The sequence below is a fragment of the Lactuca virosa genome, chromosome 5 (genome assembly GCF_052849685.1).
Source record: "Lactuca virosa cultivar CGN04683 chromosome 5, Lactuca_virosa_CGN04683_v6, whole genome shotgun sequence".
Taxonomy (NCBI): Eukaryota; Viridiplantae; Streptophyta; class Magnoliopsida; order Asterales; family Asteraceae; genus Lactuca; species Lactuca virosa.
The window spans coordinates 97,587,977-97,610,553 of record NC_136430.1 but is presented as its reverse complement, the minus strand read 5'-3'; the positions used below and the strand labels follow the sequence as shown (position 1 = coordinate 97,610,553).

The window sequence follows — 22,577 nt, the reverse complement described above, 5'->3', positions numbered from 1 at the left end:
CTTATGGATTTTATGATATCGAGATCTTGGGACATGTTTTGTTGATACAGTGGATACATTATGTTTTTATGATTATCGTGTGAATGAATGTATGTTTTTAAATGAAAAATTGTTTTGAAAAATTACGTTGTTACATTGATAATATGGATGTGAAACTAATTTTTGTGTATTAAAATGTGAATTTAGTGTACTAATGTTAGGTCCCAAATCTGTGGGATCTTATCTAATGATCAATCAATTGGAATAGAAATGAAGAAGAAGAAGATTAAACAACCAAGCTTGCATACAATTCAACTATGAAATGTCGGATACAACTTGGATAGACCGAAAACTTGCTTGAACAACTAGCCCTACCTCTGACAACCTGACAACAATTTATAGCATTACACATCAGACCGAAAACAGGTTTTCGGTAAAAGCCTGACCGAAAACCTACCTAGACCGAAAACTCATACAAACACAAAAGATGTCCAAAACACATAAATAACAGCCCTAAATCATCCATGCATTAATGCCTAGCCCAAACCAAATATATTGGCCCTTCAATCTCCCCCTTGGTTTGGGACTAGCATGATTCAGCTCTTGTCGACCACCAGTACATCGGACTTTCCCATAGCACCATTCCACTTTTTCTTCTCAATAATTTCAGCCACCATCGAAGTGTATTCTTTTGCAACCGGCTCAAAAATGTCTTCAACCACCTTGATTTGATGAATGGAGAGCTGATGAATATCCCACTTGCCAAATTGAAGCAAATCCCTTTTGTCATATAAGCGGATACAATCGTTTTTGAGCTTGATGACAGCAACATCAGTGGATTCATCATACACCCAATATTGCATGGATGTGAGACACCCATCTGGATAATTTTGAGGGATGGGAATTTGCTTAACTTGAGCGGTAGCGGGCCACATCACTGATGTAAGAGGCCGACTTGTTTTAGGATCAATAACGCTAGGGTAAATCTTGATTATAGACTCAGCAGTCTTCATTGAAGGGAATCCCTTAGCAACTTGATCTTCTAAAAATGATTTGAACTGACCCGCCCTGGGATTGTTTGATGGATTTGAGAAGGGAGCCTTAGATAGCTCCGTAAGATCAATTCTTGTAAAGGAATTAAAATCGTGAGCATCCTTGTATAACTCAGTGTTGCCGCTCTTTCTCCTCACCATAAACATATTCTTTGTGTCATGGAATCCCCACGAGATGATTTCTGACCGATCACCATAAACGTCTCTGAAACGATGTTCGCCCAGATCCGTAACAGTGATCTTTTGTTGATCCCAGGGGGCATTATGTTCCGAGCTCCTTTTGAATAAAAGTTGACCCTTTTCAGCTGACTGGGCCAACTTAGTGCGTTTCAACTTCATTATACTCGGAGCTTGAGCCCGTTCCTTTTCAAAACGGTTAACGACGATGGTTGATCTTTTAGGGTTTGGAACTATGGGAGCATCTTGGTTGGGAAGATAGATCTTTGGCTCGTCAACGGATGACTTGAGTTCGTCGCCAAATTTATCTTCTAACTTCTTCTTCAAATCGTAGTAGCTGGCGGTCAGTAAGCCAAAATGTGTCTGAAGATCCGTAATCTGTTTTGATTTCTGAGCGTCTTCCTTGAGAAGATCAGCAACTTGATTATTGAGCTTGATGTTCTCAGTTTGAAGATCTGCAACTTTGATATCAAGCTCGATATTTTTCTGGTTTAGCACACTAATCTCCTTTCTCAAATCAGGCACTGAGGTGTCATCATCTCCAGATATATTCTCCTCAAAGGATATACGTTTTTCGCGTGAGGAGTGTGTTGGATTTAAATTCTGAGCCAAATGCATGGCAAGCCTTACAGAGGCAACGTTATGATGAGGCCTTGGAGGAGACAAACTCAAGCCATCAGATGAGCCACCAACTTCATGAATCGAGCTGGGGCCTTCCTGAATGGGCATGGATGAAGAAGAGGTAGCAGTTGTGAGTGGAGGAGTCTCTGTGGTTTGAGTTAGGTCAGGAAAAATAACTCCCACCCTTGGATCAGTTCTTTGTCTTTTCATCGGGGGCTGGGAGGTCAGGTCTATCTGGGCTTCACTCACAATTGGCTCAGATGTAGAAATCACCCTTTCAAGGGGAGGAATCCCTGAAGAGGTGTTCATTTGAATTGAAGAATCAGCCGCTTGAACGGGAACAGGAGGCTCAACTTCTTGGTTGTCAACATTTTTCCTTATCTCCGGTGTTGGATTGGCACCATCATCGACATCATTGAAGATGTCGTCGAGATCTTCATTTGACAAAGTGTACTCAAGTCCAGTAAATTGTACAGCAATATCATCTCTGTCATAGCCGGACAGATCAACTCTTTCATTCTCTTCTCCTTCCTCAGTTTTGGTGAATTCTTCTGTGGAACCTCTATCAAAATCACTTTGAACTGTCATATTTGTGAAATTATGCTCTTCAGCCACACTGACATTTTGAGCAGCAGTAGTTTCTTCCTCATGGTCTGAAACATCGATTACATCATCATTTACATTTGCATAATCTGATGATGCATGATCAGTTGAAGTCTGCTCAGGTGACCCATGGGATTCAGAAGAGTCGGTCAGCTCGGCAAATTTTCCAAATTTCTCGAAAGGGTACTTTCCGTGGAACATGATTTTCCCTTTTCGATTTTGCTTCATCAGACTGATTGTGTTTGGTCCAAAAGCCTTCATGTCGAGAATCTCTCCCGTCTTGGCAAGGTCTGGAAAGAGGCAGTTGAGAAAAATCTGGATGAACCGAGAGTAAAGCAGGAATTGGTCCTTCGCCTTCCTTTTGAGATTAGTGACCATTTCTTCTAAGATAAATCTTGAGAAGTTAAAGTCGATTCCTGCTGCCAGTGCAATAATAGCTTGAGTATTCCTTGAAGAGATCTCGTCTGCTCCACACTTACGCCCTGATATACAGTTAACAAACACATGAGCCAGAAACCTCCAGTATGGAGGTAGCAGCTTCTTGAGGGTCGGTGGGAAAACGCCTTCATATCCTATCTTTTCAAGGTACTCATCAACAACTCGCAGATCAATGTCGGTAGGATAAGTAGCCTTGTCATCAATCTTCAATGTGTCTCTGATAAATTGCTCAGTGATGACAATTTTACGTCCTTTGACAGTTGCATCGATTGTCTGCGCTCCGTTGCCTTCATTTCTGATGCTAGCTGAACTCCAGAACTCGTTGATTAAATCCAAGTAGATTATGGGGTTCCAAGTGATTGCTGAGAAAATGCAGCATTCACGCAACCTGAACATCATTGACTTGAATTCACTGTGCGCCATAGGAGGATCATCAAGCAAAATGGAAACATTGTGACTTTCTGCAACCTTGAAACTTGCCATTTTAATCTGCACAAAACAGACCAGATGAGAAATCCTTTGATTAAAATGCATTGATTTTATTTCTCAATTTAATTCCTTTAGTTTGGCCATTTTAATTAATTTTATGAGTCAAAAATTAGGTTCTCGGTCAAGAAAGTCAAACCGAAAACCTAAGGACCAACACACAAATCAAGACCGAAAGCCATATTTCACACCGAAAATGAGCTAAACCGAAAGCCGAGAAGAGCAATTCTCAGCTGGACCGAAAGCCGTCTGAGCCGGCTCGACCAAAAACGACTCGGCTTGGACCGAAAGCCGACTAAGCTGACTTGACCGAAAACGGCTCGGCTTGGACCGAAAGCCGTCCGGACCGAAAACGCTGATTTTGGGATCATAGTTGTTAGACAATCACTTGCCATTTATCAGAACCTCTTCTTTCATGAATAGATCTGGTCGATCACCAGTATTGTGGTCCACTTAAGCATGAAAAATTATGACAAATTATGGACCTGCTATAGATGACAAGACAAGTTGATCCTATGTTCCTAGATAATATTTCCTAAGGACCATTCATCTGACGACGACCAAGGATATTGTTGTCCACCTAAGTTGAGCAGCGAGATCTACAGACAATCTAGAATTGTTCAATTTTAGTTGTACTAGAACGTGTTTCCCGCTTACTGATATACTCCAATAATCAAGAACTTCCGAGATACTCCTTACTTTAGGTGAGCAGACTATTATTTATAGAGAGGATAGATTTAGATTATTATTAATTATAGTTTTTAGAGGGATTGAGAAGTAGAAGGTTGCATATGCTGTGAACCAGGTCGGATTGTTAATCACACAAAGGAGACAACATATGGCTAACAGATAGGAAGAATTTCATAGATATAATATGCAGAGAAATAGATTTGCATATGTTGCAGTCCAGGTCGGATCTCTTCCAATCACGTAAAGGAGGCAACATATGACTAACAGTAAGAAAGAAAGAAAATAATTTTCTACAGACCTATTTTATCGGAATTCCCCAGTCGCCCTATCAATACCGAAATTAAGGACAGAATCCGTACATCGAGGAAAAGTTAAACCACAGTTCTAGATACGGGTTCTCTTAATGTGACTGGTGGATTCTCATGTATATCTCCCTGCTCAACCTATCCGAGCGTCGTATTGTCAGGCTAAATGGAACTATCTAGGTCAGAATTTATCAAGTCTCTAGATTTCTTAAGTTCATCTGCATCTAGTCAAGTCCATTAAATTTTTCGTGCCTACCAGCGCATCGAACACAGAGCCTAGACAATTCAGCTTTGGTACTTTACACAGACTCAGATTGCCCGTTATCACTTGTTGATATCACTTCCCAAACCGTCACTTAACAGAGAAATATTATTATTATATTTTTTTTGATTTTCTATTGTTTTTGGATTTTTTATTTTTCTAATGTTTTTGGATTTTTTTTAATTTTTGTTTATTTTTGTTTATTTCTCCCCCTAAATTTGTTCATGAGTGAGAATGAAATTGAAATTGAAATGCGCAAATTTAAACTAACCTAAACAAAAATTAATCCTCAAAGCGAATCATTTTCAAAAAGTTTACCAGCACATCGAATCGAGCTTTGTTAAACGGCTTGGTGAACAAATCCGCCACATTATTAGCAGAGGGAACCTGTTCTAGCCGAATAAGCGAACGCTCATAACAATTTCTGATAAAATGAACTTTGATGTCGATGTGCTTGGTTTTTGAGTGCTGGACCGGATTTTTAGCAATTTGGATCGCAGCCTCATTGTCACAAAAAATAGGGGTTTCTTGAAAGTTCAAACCGTAATCCAACAGTTGATGTTGGATCCATATGACTTGAGAACAACAGGCAGATGCAGCGACATATTCCGCTTCTGCTGTTGAGGTTGAGACGGTATGCTGCTTCTTGCACTGCCATGAGACCAGTCTATCTCCCAGAAATTGGCATCCTCCTGAAGTCGATTTTCTATCAAGCTCGCACCCGCCATAGTTGTTGTCTGCAAAAGCATAAAGGTCAAATTCGGGATTTTTCGGATACCAAAGACCCAATTTTGGGCAACCTTTGAGGTACCGAAAGATCCATTTAACAGCAATAAGATGAGAAAGTTTAGGATTAGCCTGGTAGCGTGCGCATTGACAGACCGCAAACATTACATCTGGGCGACTAGCAGTCAGATACATGAGCGATCCGATCATTGATCGATAGTACGTCTGATCTACGGATTCGCCTTCAAGATCAGGAGCCAGTAAAGGTCTCTCCGCCATGGGTGTAAGAGCAGGTTTCGCGTCTCGGAACCCGAACTTCTCCAGCATATCATCCACATACTTTGCTTGGTGAATAAGGATTCTGGTTGAAGATTGTTTGACCTGAAGCCCCAAAAACGTGGTCATTTCCCCAAGCGAACTCATCTCGAACCGCTTCTTCATCACGTCTTCGAATTCTTTGCAAAGTTGTTGACTTGTCGACCCGAATATAATGTCGTCCACATAGATTTGAACAAGAATTTGATCCGGACCGACATGTTTGATAAATAAGGTCTGATCAATGGTGCCTCGGGAATTGCCGTGATTGAGCATGTGCTGTGCTAGGGTAGCATACCAGGCTCTTGGAGCTTGATGCAACCCATACAGAGCCTTGTCTAACTTGTAGACATGGTTAGGAATTATTGAGTTAACGAACCCAGGAGGTTGGTCAACATAGATCTCCTCCTTCACCTTGCCATACAAGAAAGCCGTCTTGACGTCCATCTGGTATACTGTGAAGTTCATGTAGGAAGCATATGCGAGGAAGATACGAATAGCCTCCAAGCGCGCCACCGGAGCATAAACCTCCGTATAATCAAGACCCTCAATTTGCCGAAACCCGCGAACCACTAATCTCGCCTTGTTACGCACGATGACACCCAAATCGTCTTGGTTGTTCCGAAAGACCCATCTGGTGTCAAGAGATTTCTTTCCTTTGGGCAGCTCCACCAACTTCCAAACCCCGAGCTTCTCGAATTGATTAAGTTCGTCATGCATGGCGTCAACCCAGCTGGGCTCATTCAGAGCCATGTCGACATTCTTGGGCTATATCTGAGAAATAAAGCAGGAGTACATACACGTATTGACGTCTCCACTCTGACTTCGCGTTTGAACACCGTCGCCCAACTGGCCAATGACGTTTTCTATAGGATGGTCACGCTGAATGCGAGCAGGGATCTCGTGGCTGATGTCATTGATAGAGACTGGAAGATTATGGATGTTAACCACTCCTTCATTTGCTGAATGATCCACGGTGGATGAACTAGGTTCGTTTGTCGGATCTGCTACAAACTCATCAGCGATTCTTTCCGGAAAGAGAAGTTCCATCAGATTTGAAGTTACAGCGGAAGTCTCTTGGTTCATGAACTCTCTTTCCACCGGAGTTAGAGGAGTAGCATCAGCATCAGGAGAAGGTTGTTGAGGGGAGGACTCAGAAGAATCAGTTTGAATAGAAGACACCGCCAGAGGATCAGAAGAAACCAATGGTGGTCTGTAGACAACTTCATCCTCTTCGTCTTCAATAATGATTTTCGAACTAGACTGTCACACCCCGACCGATGGCGGAATCACCGGGGTTGCGACGTGAAACGTTGGTTCATAGTTAACAACATACGTCGAATATTACAAAATTCAAATAACATTACATTCTTCCAAAGTATGAAAAGAAGAAATACATTGTTTAATAAATCCCAAACGACGACTAATACATGATTCAAGTTCAATAAAGCATATATCAAGAGGTCCAGTTACTCGGACAATAGTTTATTTTAAGGAGAAATATCCTCCTTACCCTGCAGGCATTCTTCCAGCTTTTAAGATCCTGAAGATACATACGTTTTAAAAATACGTCAACAAAAATGTTGGTGAGCTTTATAGGTTTAGACTCCAATACTTTAATATCGAAAATATGTTTGTGACCTTTTAAGATTATAAATAGGTATTTAGTCTGCACTTGTAATCCCATACAAGTAAAATAGTTTGGTTCATTGTTTACAACCACGAAATCATGAGTCGTGAGTATCGTATTGAAAAAAAATATTATAAATACGAATTATATATAATAATGTTTTCAGCACTTATCCATTTTGTTCAAAAGTTCATTTTTAACGATAAAACTTCTAGATTAAAATTTATGGGTTCTAGTATGAGCCTATAACCGAACTATGGACGCGCAAGCCTCTGTAAAGCAGTATGGTGAGCAGATGTACTGTGACCATCATGACGCTTCATCGACGTCGTGAAATATATAAGTGACTGAACGATTACGCCCGTTTTGACTCGTCAAACGATGGTTATAGCTAGCAACCATAGGCGGGGCTGTCAACCCGTATAGATCTATACCAATGTTCCACGTTCCTTTCGGATAAACGGTTATAGCACAGAGGGCTTTGTACTAAGTTTTTGAGTTCTTAGCGATGAAGTGTTTCTCATACAGAATATCCTTAAATTGTTAAGTCTAGGATTTTTGTTGTCATTTGTATTCCCAGCCTTAACAATATTTGCATTTCTTTGTCGTCACATTCCAATATATGTAGTTGTACATACACTATTATTACTTTTAAGAGTATGTAAATATGTATGTATATATCATTGAAGGCATAAAAACATTACTTCCATTCTGTGTTTCCTTTAAGCGTTAATAGCCTTTTTATAAGTTTTATTTTTATATAAAATATCATATTTTATATAAACAATCGTATTCTATAAAACTACTCATTTTTATAAAATATTACAAGATCTCCTTATAAGCTCCATTTTTATATAAAATATAATTTTTATATAAAAATTATCATATTTTATAAAAACTACTTATTTTTATAAAATGTTACAAGATCCTTTTATAAACTCCACTTTTATATAAAATATTAATTTTATATAAAAATAATCATATTTTATAAAAACTACTTATTTTATAAAATGTTACAAGCCCTTTTTATAAACTTCATTTTTATATAAAATAACAATTTTATATAAAAATAATCATATTTTATAAAAACTACTTATTTTTATAAAATGTTACAAGACCTTTTTATAAACTCCATTTTTATATAAAATAACTATTTTATATAAAAATAATCATATTGTATAACAACTACTTATTTTATAAAATGTTACAAGGTCTTTTTATAAACTCCATTTTTATATAAAATAACAATTTTATATAAAAATAATCATGTTTTATAAAAACCACTTATTTATATAAAATGTTACAAGACCTTTATATAAACTCCATTTTTATATAAAATAACAATTTTAAATAAAAATAATCATATTTTATAAAAAAACTACTTATTTTATAAAATGTTACAAGGTCTTTTTATAAACTCCATTTTAAAAAAAATAACAATTTTATATAAAATAATCATGTTTTATAACATAAATCCAATGAAACACTTATGTATCTATAAGTCTAGTTATCTCATATTATATTTACACTTTAGACCTTGCTTGTAAATAAATTAACAAAGTAGGTCGTAAGTTTATACTTTTCTTGGTTTGTTTTATTAACGACCATTCTAACACTAATAGTTAGTTTTGATTATCAACCAAAAATACTTGCATGGACTTATGTCGCAAAGATAATACCCAAGAACATATGTTTATATCTACGAATAATAACTTTATACGAATGTTTTATTACGTCGTAATATAATATGAAATTTTGTTTGTAATGCATGTAACGATTTCATAGATTCATTTGCATGTTAGTTCAATATAACTAAAGTGTCGTGTGCTAACCCATTATAAATAATTTTAAATATGTATCATATAATGATAATAAAATTTCATATTTAGCATGCAAGACATGTATGTATCTCCCCCCAAATGTTTATAAAACTTAAAGAAAATGGGGCCATAAAGACTCACCTTTGTTGCGTGATCTAAGCTCAAGATTAGTTTGTTTTTGGAAAGCTTCTCGTGACAGTTCACAAACTGATAACAAAGAAGGAAGTTGAGGCTCCTACCTCTTCTTTGTTTGCTAGAATTCGTAAGTTGAACACTTCCAAGAGAGATATTTTGGGATTGAGTTTGAAACAAAAATTATGCAGGGAGTGAAGGAGTTTTTACGTGAGTTATGGCTGCAACAATTGAGTGAGAACCTTGTCTATTTATTTACTTTTGGAGTGTAGGGGTTTGTTTCCGTCATGTGGTGTAAAAGAGTGTGCATGGGGGTAATGATTGTACTATGTAAGGAAGGTGACGTTGGACACTACTCTTCCTTAATGGGTGCCATATTTGAGGACAAAACCCATTTTCTATATCTTCTGATTATTAGAATAGTGTTGTCATAATTCAACTATGCTTCCATGTATGATTTGACTATAGAGGGAAATGGAAACGTGTGGAATGAATAGAGGGTTGTGCACAATTCAATATTCTCATAATTGCCTTTCCTATCATTTGTATCATTTCCTTCAATTGTGGAAAGTTGTCTTGAGTCTTTTATGGAGAATAGTTATATATAGGATTAATATTATATGTATGGCACCATGTATGTTAATGAAGATAAATCATTCTAAACAAATGAAGGTGAATTAATTAAACAAGTGGTTAGTAGCGTCACATTAGTGTTGTTTAACCCACTTAAAATTAATCCTCACTTCACGTGTCATATTACCATATTCGTAAATTTACTAATCCTTAGACAAGATTTTTAGTAAGTTGGGATATTTGGCAAGTGATTATAAATTTTAAAGTCATATATATACTTTTCTATTCCATCATATTATTCCTTAGTTCATAATATAACAATTTATTGCGGTGGTTTGGTCGACATTTTTCAACCTAAAATTACCAATTGTTACATAGACGTAGACCCTGCTTGATTATTCGACGATACATTGAATGATTTGAAAAGAGATGTGTAATCAAATAGCCAATATGGACCCATTCTAGCGTCTGTCTCATTCTCTTCAAGCCAACGAACATCGAAAGACTCCACAATCTGTTTCGTCTTCTTGTTATAAACCCTGTATGCAGTACGAGCAGCGTATCCGACAAAATAACAGTCATCGGCTTTTGCATTGAATTTGGGGTTGGATTCCAAGTGGAGAAGAGTGCAAGGGCAGCCAAATACTCTGAAATGGCTAACAGATGGCTTGTGTCCGTATAGAATTTCATACGGTGTTTTCATTTGGGCTTTTTTGATCAGCACGCGATTCTGAACATAGCACGCCGTGTTAATCGCCTCCGCCCAAAAGAACACAGGAAGTTTGGAGTCACACAGCATCGTCCTTGCGGCGTCTTTAAGAGTTCGATTCCTTCGTTCAGCAACACCGTTTTGTTGTGGTGTGCGAACAGAACTGAATTGACGCACAATCCCTTTCTCAGCGCAAAAATGGTCAAGAACAGCGTTCTTGAACTCCGTTCCATTATCAGTACGCAACGCTTTCACTTGATTGTTGGTCTGATTTTCTATCATCACAATGAACTTCTTGATGAGGTCAGCAATCCCAGCTTTGTTGGACAGAAAGAAAACTCAAGTGAAACGAGAGTAATCGTCTATCACAACAAGGCAGTATGAATTGCGGTTGATACTGAGAACGTTAACCGGACCAAATAAATCCATATGTAACAACTGGAGCACCTGATTAATGGAGTTAACCTGCTTTGGCAGATGTGGTTTCCGATGGTGTTTGCCTTGAGCGCAGGAGACACATTTTTCAAAGGTAATGAAATCTCTAACAGGCAGACCTCGGACCAATTCGTTCTTTGCAAGCCGATTCAGATTCTTTGCATTTGTGTGGCCGAGACGACGATGCCACAACATTGCAGTTTGTTCTGAGACCTTGGAGAATAGGCAAGTGACTTCGTCGGGAATATTGCTGTTCATGTCTATGATGTAGGCATTCCCATCCCGCTTAGATTTTACAAGAATCCACTCCTCCGGAATGACAATGCCCAGCTTTAAAATAAGACATTCTTTGTCTGTAAAGTGTGTCGAATACCCTCTGTCGTAAATCTGAGAGACGCTCAACAGACTGTGCTTCAATTCAGGAGCATAGTTGACATTTTCGAAACTAAGCACTCCGTTCGTCACTGTTCCTTTCTGAGTTATTTTTCCACCTTCACCGCCCGCAAATGAGACATAGCCCCCATTAAATGTTTGAATGTCATGCAGTTGGGAGATATCTTCTGTCATGTGCCGGGAGCAGCCACTATCGACATACCACGGTCTGACGATATTCCTCCGCGACTGTCCCTGCACAAGGAGCGAATTTATTCAGATTTGGGAACCCAGGTCATCACAGTCCTGGGTTTACCCTTCACTTTCACAGATTTTCAATTGATTTTTTTCTTTTCATTAGGTTTAGAGGTTAATAGTGACTGATTTGAATTCAATTTTGGTACCCACTGAAAGTTAGGTTTTGAAACTTTGATAGTTTGCTTCGAGCCGGTGGATTTTCTACTCAAAGAGTTTGAAGATCCATTCCTGCCCTTTGACAAACTCGACTTAGGCTTAGCCTGAGTTGATTTTGGCAAACCATTATTGAATTTATGAAAAACCTGTTTATTCTTTTGAAAATTGGCCATTTTCTTGTTTGGAGTTATGCTCAAGTCACCATCCCGAGAACAAATTCTGGGGGATTTTCTAGTTAAAGATCGACCCCGAAATTCATTCTCTCCTCTTTTTAATGTGTGAGATACAAATATCCGGTTTAAACAGTTTCTTGCAATGTGTCCAGCAGTGCCACAGTTAAAACAGATTTGTTTATTATCATTGGTTTTGACACTGCTTTTAACAGATTTCTTTCTTTTGTTTAAATTTCTACCACTGTCACATTTGCAAGAACAATCACAGGATTTTGAAGCAGATGTGGACGGTGTAGAAACGATTGAATCAGACAAAGATACATTCTCAGACAAAATATTATCAGTTGCAATCTTAACATCAGAAAAAATAATACCACCAGACACAAAATTGTTTAAATTCGAATTTAATGCAGACTCATTACACAGACTGACACCAAACTTTGACACATCATCATTATTAGACTTAAGAACATCAGACTTTTCATCTCTCTGCTCCCCCTGAGCTATGGACTTATCTGCACTCAAATTTGAAACGTTAGTATCCAAAACCTTTTCGTTTGAACATGTAACTTGTTCAGAAGCAGGTTTTCGATACACAAGAAAAGGTTCTCGATCTATTTCTTCCTGAGATAATGGAATACCGGTATAATTGTGATTGTAAGGAGGAGGAACACTCTCAAAACCTAGTCCTACTTTCTTTTGGTTTCCACAAGTGACATCCTTCCACTGCATTTGGTTTTCTATCATTTTCGCAACAACTTCGCTTGACCCATCAAATTTTTTAAAATTGAATTCAGCATTTTCAAAACGTGTTTTCAATGAGTCAAGTTCAGCAGTCACAGCTTCAAATTTTCGTTTGATATGGTCATAGTTCTCACATTTGTTGCTGTAATCCTCTTGTAATTTCCTAAAGTCCTTTATTTTATTTTCTAGTTGAGTCTTTAAGGGCTTTTGGTTTTTCCTAAGTGTGTATCCCTCATATTTTAAGTCCTCGTTCTCTCTCTTGATTAACTCTATCGATTCTCGCAAAAAGTTTATAGTTTTAGCACAAGATGGAGAGCAACCGGATTCACTTACCTCGGGCTTAGATGGCTCAGAAGTAGTTTGCACCATGAAGGCAAACTGGAGATTCATCATCTCTTCTTCAGGGTCTTTCTCTGCTCCTTCCTCCACACAATCCTTGATTTGAGCAAGATGCGCATTTTCAGGTCCTGAAATATTCAGAGCCTGAATTTGATCTTCCCAATCAAAAGATTGAGCCACCATTGCCAGATTTGCAGATTGATTGGTTGATGAGGATCCTCTGCTGTTGCTGTGGACATAGGTAACTGGCACCACGGTTCGATCAGCATTTTCCCTTCTTTCAGGCTTTGGACATTCCCTAGCAAAGTGCCTTGGCTCATGGCAATTGTAGTAGCGAAGTTTGCCTTTGTTGAATCCGACCTTTTTGTCGGAATTCACACTCCAGTTGTTTTTGCCAGTTTTCTTAGAAAACTGCTTTGCCCTGAACACAGCCATGGCCATCTGCCAGGTTATATCCATCTCTTCTACATCTTCAGGATGAATCTGATCAAGGTCGGAAAACGAAAGTTGTGGGGATAGTTCTCCAACCACAAAAGCATTGTAGCAATTTACCAAACCCGTGGCAAGAGCCATATTTTCTTCTTTTTCTTTCATGGTTGACATCTGAGAACTGAAACCATGAGACTGAGGAGGTACAACATTAGATGAGCCAACACTGGGATTAACTTGTTGAGAAGTGATCTGAGGTTGAGAGACTTGAACTTGTTGCATGGAAGGGATAACATAGGATGTAGGTGGAATCGGTTGATGAGTCATGAAAGGTTGAACTTGTGAAACATGTGGAGTTGGGGTAACTTGAGGAGCTTGCGCAACAGTGAAGGTTGAAAAGGCATTGTTGTTTGTGGCTTGGATCCCTAGATTTGCAGTGGAATAAGAATTAACATGATTAATCTCTCTCTGCTTGTCATCAAGATCACAAGCCTTGATGATAGCCATAGTTTCTGCCAGACTCAGCCTGTTTAGGTCTTTTGTTTTCTTTATCACTGAGACATTCATATCCCAGGATTTTGGAAGGGAGTTTAACAACTTCTTGTTGATTTCTGATCTTGTTACCGAAACACCTGCAGAACTCATTTCTGTGGTGAGAGTAATGAACCTCTGGAGCTGGTTCTCAAGAGTTTCGCCTAGGACATAGTTGAACATGCTGAACTTTTGTCGAAGCATGTCCTGACGACTCTGCTTCATATCCTCATTACCCTCATAAACTTCTATTAGTGCTTCCCAAAGTGCTTTTGCCGATGTATACTCACGTGAGCGATTTCTGGAGATAATGCCATTGTAAGCGTAGCAAGGGCTTTCTCCTGCTTTTCGATCTTTTCGAAATCATCATCCGTATAATTTTCAATCCGTTTGTCGAAAATTATGTCATCCACTGTAGTAGTAATTCAAATTGGTCCCCTAAGTATACTGCGCCAAATCTTGAACTCTTTCATTTTAATATACTTTTCGATCCGGTATTTCCATTCCGGAAAGCCTTCAGCATTCAAGAGTCGGGGAATTCGAGAAGTTGTTCCCATTGGGGTGTCAAGTTCCTGATGTACTGTCATGCTTTGAGAATCCATTTTTTTGTTGTTTTTTTTTAATTTTTTATATTTTTTTTATGATTTTTGTTTTGAAAATTAAATTGAAAGAAAATTGATCAAAGACAGGTTTTCGGTGAAAACGTTAGACCGAAAACTAGAATCAAGTGAGTTTTCGGTTTCCTGAGATTGATGAAAGGTTTTCGGTCATTGAAGATGGTTTGGATTTTCGGTTTCTGAAGAATGCTTGGGTTTTCGGTTTCTGAAGATTGAGTAAAAATACTTTTCGGTGTCTGAAGATGAACCGAAAACTGAGGATTTTTTTTTTAGTGAAAACGTTGATTCTTGATCTGATCACTATTTTTCGCACAGCCAAAACTTCCAAAAATGCTTCCAAATACACAGATCTGAACAGAACACAAATGACAATGAGTTTTCGGTGTATGTAGGTTCAACCGAAAACTATAAGAATTCAATCACAAACTTGAATCTGATGCATATCTTGATTTTAATTAAAGCAAACAACAATCCAGTCTTCAAACTAGAACAGATTCGAACTTGCCAATGAACCAAAAATGAAGATCACGAGAATGTTGATGAACCGAAAACAGAAAACACAATTGATTGACACTAGACTTGCTCTGATACCAATTGTTAGGTCCCAAATCTGTGGGATCTTATCTAATGATCAATCAATTGCAATAGAAATGAAGAAGAAGAAGATTAAACAACCAAGCTTGCATACAATTCAACTATGAAATATCGTATACAACTTGGATAGACCGAAAACTTGCTTGAACAACCAGCCCTACCTCTGACAACCTGACAACAATTTATAGCATTACACATCAGACCGAAAACAGGTTTTCGGTCAAAGCCTGACCGAAAACCTACCTAGACCGAAAACTCATACAAACACAAAAGATGTCCAAAACACATAAATAACAGCTCTAAATCATCCATGCATTAATGCCTAGCCCAAACCAAATATATTGGCCCTTCAACTAAGCAGTGATTTTTGTGTTTTAAACTGTGAATTGACTGCATTAAGCTCTGAATTTTCTTTTTAAACTACAAATTGACTACATTAAACTATGAATTTTCTGTTTAAACTATAAATCGACTAGATTAAGATGTGAATTATGTGTATTAAACTATGAAGTTATTTGTATTTAGCTATGAATTTTGTGTATTAAACAATGAATTGACTATATTAAGAGTGTTAAGTTGATAATATGGTTGTGGATGCATACTTTTTGTGTATTAAACTATAAATTTTGTGTATTAAGCTGTGATTTTTGTGTTTTAAAATGTGAATTGACTGCATTAATCTATGAATTTTCTTCTTACACTATGAATTGAGTATATTAAACTGTGAATTTTATGTATTAAATTATGAATTGATTGTATTAAGTTGTGAATGAATTGGCATTAAGCTATGATTATGTTATAATTTTTTTGTTTGCATTTGAAATATAAGATTAAAGAAGCATTATACACATGTATGATTTTATCTAATTTTGATTAAAGTATGTTAACTTTAAATTGTTAATATTTGTGTAAAAAACTTTGAAAGAATCATCAGACTATAGATGTGTAGGTATACATGTAAGTTTTAAGTTGAGAATATGATTGTGAATGTAGATTTTTTGTGCAACAAACTGTGAATTATTAAGTTGTGAATTATGAGTATCGAACTGTTAAGTGACTGTATTAAGCTGTGAATTTTTAATGAATTTTGTGTTAAAGTATGAATGATTTATATATGAATGTTTGCGTTTATTTTTTGTGAATATATTTATTTTTTGTGTTGTATAAATATGTAAGAATGTATTAATTTTTATAACTATTTTGCATTAAACTTTGAATAAGTGAATTAATTGGTTTATTAAACTGTGAATATAGTATTTAAGCTTTCAGTCAATGGTTTTTCATGCAGATCTAGTTTGGAAGAAATGATGATTGCGACGGTGACATCGATGGTTGGTGGTGGCGTGTGGTAGTTAGTGGTGGTGGTGGTAAATTTTGGGTTTGCCTTCTTTAAATATGCAAATTAGCGTCTAATGGATTCTATTATGTTATTTTGTGAATTTTATGTATTAAACTAAAAATGGATTGTTTTAAATTGTATATTTTATATAAGTTTTGTATTAAAATATGAATAAATATATGCATGAATATATTAAGTTGTGTATTAATAAATTAATATATTTATTAAACTGTGAATATATCTTATACACGATATACTTTTTTAAAAAAATGTACAATTTAGAAAAAAGAAAATTGAAATTGTCAAGGCATAATTCTATTTTTTTTACTAATTTTTTTTTTATATTTTGGTTGGAAAAATAAAAACTATTACCAAATAAATGGAGAAAGAATGTTTGTTATTTTAAGGTGTGAATACGACTACACAAAACTGAATTTTAATGATAATCCGGTGGCGGTCCGGCGACAGTCCGACGATGATGAGAATACAAGTGCCAAATAGTTTGTAAAGTATGGAATGAAAAAGTTTGATCATACAATATAAATGTTGGATTTGTCCAAAATGCCCTTAATGAAAATATTTAAAAAAATGGTTCTTAGGGTTCTTAACCTTTTTGCGTTCTTATTTGAACCACTCCATATATATATATATATATATATATATATATATATATATATATATATATATATATATATATATATATATATATATATATATATATATATATCCCGTATGAATTTTTTTTTCGTAGGAAAGGTATTTTTATTACTATTTATTTTTTAGGCGAACAAAACAAATAAATCACTAAATGAATAAAAAATAACATGATTCACAAAAAAAAAATCCTGAAAAAACATCTCGACGATTCATTTTTACGATGATTTTGTTGTTATTAACTAAAATTGTCAGCGATTTTTTTTATTTATTTAAAAATGAATAGTGAATGTGTTTTCTTTTGAATATTTTTCTTATGAATCATTTATTACTTTTGAATTATGTAATGATTCATTTTGTTTGTCCGGTAAAAAAATATGTATATAAAAAGTTTCTTACCATCCTACAAAAATTGTCCTTCTTATTTGATCTTGGTTATATATATATACTAGACGTAACCTCGCGCGTTGCGCAAGAATGCATTTAAGTGGTTAAAATAATTATGAGAAAAAATAGAAATATGTTGAAATTTACGTTTTTAGTCATGTTTTGGACATTAACCGAATTATCAAATAATAAAAAAATCCATCAACTTTTATTTTGATACTATCTAATATAGTTCATACCTTATAAACTTTGCTTTTACTTTTATACTATCCAATTTATATTATAAGTTTTTGTATATCATTAATATAATATACTTTTCTTATATCCGATAATATTTTTTGGATAAAATAAGAATTAAGTTGTTTTGAATGAGCTATTAATAAACAATATTGAACTAATAAACTTTGTATTACACTATTTAAATTACACCAAAACATCCAAAGTTTCATATATGAACTTTCAAATATTAAACACTGAAATTAAGAATGAAGGCATACAAAATATATCATTATACATAAATGTCATCAAGAGTATTAAAATAAGTCGATTAATAAATATGATATTTAATTTTAATTACATATCTTTCAAGGCGTACGTTTGACTTTATGTTGGTGCGCCGATAATCCTCTTCCGTATTTTGTACCTAAAAAATTAAGGTGAATAGGAATATAAAATAGATATTACTAAGCATTAATATAAATAATTAAAAAGGGTATGTAGATCTCCTACCACCGGTTAAAGACAACATACATCTCTAGTGGTATCGATTCCTATGTAAAATTGAAGTAGTCATTCTATGTACACCTTGTTTTCTAATTACATGCACTCTAGAAAAGAAAGATAAAAAAAATGATAAACAAATATGAGTAACCAAACATAAAAATATTATCTTTATGTAGGAAAAAAGATTTGATTCCTTGAAGAACCAATAATTATGGTTCTCTATTGAACTTTTCCCTATATATATATATATATATATATATATATATATATATATATATATATATATATATATATATATATATATATATATATATATAGAGGGAAGGGTTATATGGAAAACAAAAAAACCCAAAAAATCATAAAAATGCATAAAAAAATACTTAGAGATCACAAAACTTTTTTTTGAATTTTTTTTTGAAAAAATCGCAGCTTTCTATACAAATTCGCTGAAAAAAATTTTGAATTTCTTTTTTTTATAAAAAAAAATTGATTTTTTATTTTTTTTCAGCGAATTTTAAGAAAAAACACGATATTTTATAAAAAAAATTCAAAAAAAAGTTTTGTGATCTCTAAGTTTTTTTTATGCATTTTTATGATTTTTAGGGTTTTTTTTAGGTTTTTTGTTTTCCATAGAATCTAAACCTATATATATATATATATATATATATATATATATATATATATATATATATATATAGAGAGAGAGAGAGAGAGATGGAAAGTATAACATATGTATGAGTTTTAATTAATTATCTTTTTGAAACGGTACAATTACAAAACAAAAAAAACATATTAAAATATTTTCCACATCACCCTATATAACATATGATCAATATATTAACGATTAAACCACAATATACAATGACTGTATTACAATAATCCAAAAACGAAGAGAATATATAAAAACGAATTAGTATAACAAACTTACAAATTAAAAGCTCTAATATAATAGCATATCTCCAAAAGTGGTCATAAGACCTCAACCCAACACAAAAACCTTTAAGTTTGTTTTCTCTCTGAAATTTGTATATGATTTGTATGCATGTCTTCTCAAAAGATTGACTTTTTTATAATAAACTTTTCACTAAATGCTTATTAAACATAATATAAGTTATAAAACTTTTGAGTGTTAAATCATAATAAGAAAACTTTTGAGTTGCATTAGTTAAAAAAGAGGGTTTCAAATGAATGTGGTTTGAGGAAAAATGCTTCTATTATAAGATATATATATATATATATATATATATATATATATATATATATATATATATCTTATAATAGAAGCATTTTTCCTCAAACCACATTCATTTGAAACCCTATATATATATATATATATATATATATATAGGTTCAAATGTGCATTGACACCTATTGTGTGGTCGTATGGACAGTGCTATTCTATAAGAATGACTAACAGAATAAGTTGTTTGATAATATGAATACGTTCGACTTCACATAACTATTGTAATTATCACTCGTTCTCACTAATTAAATCGTCTAAAATGGTATTATAGATTTTTTTTATTATGATTCTCATTCTGTCAGAATGTGTTCTTGATAATCGTTTTCTGTAAGAATGAAAATTAGTAAAAACTGATGCGTGAGAACAAAAGTTAAAAAGAATTAGTGAGAATGCATGATAATGACGATAGTTATGTGTGGCTGAACATATTTACGTTAGCAACCAACCTATTCTCTTAGTCATTCTCATATAATATCACTATCTATACACATCCACACAATATATGTCATCCATATGTCAAGCTAGCCCTATCTATATATAACTAGGTTCAAATGTTTCTTACATCTATTGTGTGCTAGAATGTACCAATAAGAATTAAGTAAAAACTAAATTATTATTTAATCAAATAAAGATAGATATTAAATGATTTCCATAATTATATGTATATTAAATGATATCCATAATTATAATTTCTTTTTTATGGAAACTAATTAAATTCGTCATTAATATTAGCAATAATATTTTTTCAGAATGAATTCGTATCTAGGTTTTCATGTATGAGTTCGTATTTTGTTTCATTACTCACTTACTCAAATACAACAAAGTTGTCTGGAACATGGAGAACGAGAGTATATTCTAGCAGAATGAGAGTTTATTCTAGAAGAATGAGAGTATATTCTAACATAAGGAGAGTGTATTCTAGTAGAATACACTCTTATTCTTCATGTTCTATACAACTTTGTTGTATTTTAAGTAAGTGAGTCCATAAACAAAACACGAACCCATACATGAAAACTTAGATGCGAATTCATTCTGAAAGAATGTTTTTGCTGACATTAATGATGAATTTAATTAGTTTCCATAAAAAGAGAATTATAATTGTGGATATCATTTAATATAAATACAATTATGGAAATCATTTAATATCTATATTTATTTAATAAAATAATTATTTAGTTTACTAAATTCCTATTGGTGCATTCTAGCACACAATAAATGTAAGAAACACAAGAACATACCCTATATATATATATATATATATATATATATATATATATATAGAGAGAGAGAGAGAGAGAGATAGGTTCAAGTGTTTAAAGTAAGTATTGTGTTATTGTATGCATAAATGCGGGCCAATCAAAATTTAAAATAAAAATAAATAAATAAATAAGGGTAAATAGGTAATTTGATAATTAGTTTCCACAAATAATAGCCTATAATTATGGTAACCATTGACTTAGCTACCTAGGTATTTTCATCCCTTTTTAAAACCACAATGACGATCTTTTTTTCATTCTTCAATTATCAAATCCGATCGACACATCCCAAAATTGGAACTCCTCTTCTTCGCGTCTCATCCCTCCGGTCGATAGAAGCCAAATGACTCTTCCGGCGATCTGGGTCTACCCTCCATCATAGTGCGCAGCAGCAGTGCAGCCTGTGTTCCTACTTACAGAATCGTCCCTCAGCTCCATAAAGAAGGTCGATTCCCTGTAGAAGGTAAGTGCAGATCAAAAACCCACACAATACACTTTCCGTCTGTGAAATTTCTGTTTTTTTTGTAGTGTTTTATGTGATTTTGGTTTCTGGTGACTAGAGGTGAGAGCAGCTTGATGAATTTTGGGATTTTTTCATAGATTTTCGAGGTTTGGTTATTTTACTTTACATGTATAAACAATTTTGTGTTCAAGCTTCTTTTAATTTTTATTTCCATGTCTGTATGCAAGTTTTTTATTTTTTATGGTGTTGGATTTTCATTGCCCACCAGGTGTTTGATCATTTGCTTCACTGAGTTTTGGAATATCTGATTATCGGAGCAAGGTTTCCGTCTTCATGTGTGTGCCTTGCTCGTAAAGATGGTATGACTTGTCAATACGTTTTCTTACTTTTTAACTAAAAATTTTCCAGGTGAAAGGGGGTATTGGAGATATAGTTGAATAACATAGAGAAATACAAACTCCGAGAAGCTGTTAGGATGTGGGAATGATGAAAGCAAAGCCACTAAAGGTATGTCATTTCCTTTCATAATTACTTGATAAATGATGTGTTATTTATTTATTTAATTTTGTGTATTTTCTTACATCTGAAAATCTTTGATATATATATTCCAAAATTGGGCAGGAATGTATTACATAGAATACACACTTCAGAATCCAGGGGTTTGTTTGAATGTTAGATAGAAATCATTGGGGTGTTTGGGTTTGTTTCATTTGATAGAAAACAATGGGTGTTTGGATTCGGTGTTTGACAGGGAAGGGAAGGAAATGAAAAGCAGTTTTTTGGCTAATATACATATCAGAATGAGCAGTTTTTTGGCTAATATCTATTGGAATGGAATCAAGAATTCCAATTCTGTTGGAATGGAATGACGAATTCCAATTCTGTTGGAATCACAGAAGTTGATGCTTGAAGAACGGACCACAAAATTGAAACGGACCACATTATTCTTTTAGAATGTATTAGTCGTTGTTAGATTTTGATGTAATTATTAACAATTGTTACCCGTATTTTATAAGAAAATAATGTATTTGTTGTTTTTATTCTTCAATTGATTGTTCAAGAATTTTTTATTCTACAAGAAGTTTTTAAATTCATGATAAAGAAATAGGTTCAAAAATATTTTTATTATTTATGGTTCAAGAATATTTTTATTTTTAAATATACTCAAAAACATATTCTGTCAGAATGTCCGAATTAAAAGAATTATAATTCGTAAAATCGGATTTTTAAAACTAATAGAATCTATGATCCCTTAAAAAATGCAACTTTCCTTTATTAAATCTATATCAATTGACTAAATTACCCTTGTAATTAATTAAGATGATTTTTTCAATTATATTTAATTC

At 34.2% G+C, this 22,577-nt stretch overlaps 1 protein-coding gene across 1 annotated transcript; it reads right to left on the bottom strand.

Annotated features, from left to right (window-relative positions):
• Nucleotides 1-10,179: 10,179 nt before the first annotated feature.
• On the bottom strand, nt 10,180-10,800 carry LOC145111506 (uncharacterized). Its single transcript, XM_079047772.1, has 2 exons — nt 10,604-10,800; nt 10,180-10,456 (listed from the first exon to the last, which is right to left on the bottom strand). The coding sequence occupies exons 1-2, from the start codon at nt 10,798-10,800 to the stop codon at nt 10,180-10,182; spliced, it is 474 nt and encodes a 157-aa protein (XP_078903898.1).
• Between the last annotated feature and the right edge of the window lie 11,777 nt (nt 10,801-22,577).

Bases quoted from the DNA above. Each gene is read 5' to 3' on its own strand.
- LOC145111506 (XM_079047772.1), bottom strand. From the start codon at position 10,800: ATGATAGAAAATCAGACCAACAATCAAGTGAAAGCGTTGCGTACTGAT. The intron at 10,457-10,603 runs GTGTGACTCCAA...TAGCCATTTCAG, and splicing joins GACGCCGCAAGGACGATGCT to AGTATTTGGCTGCCCTTGCA.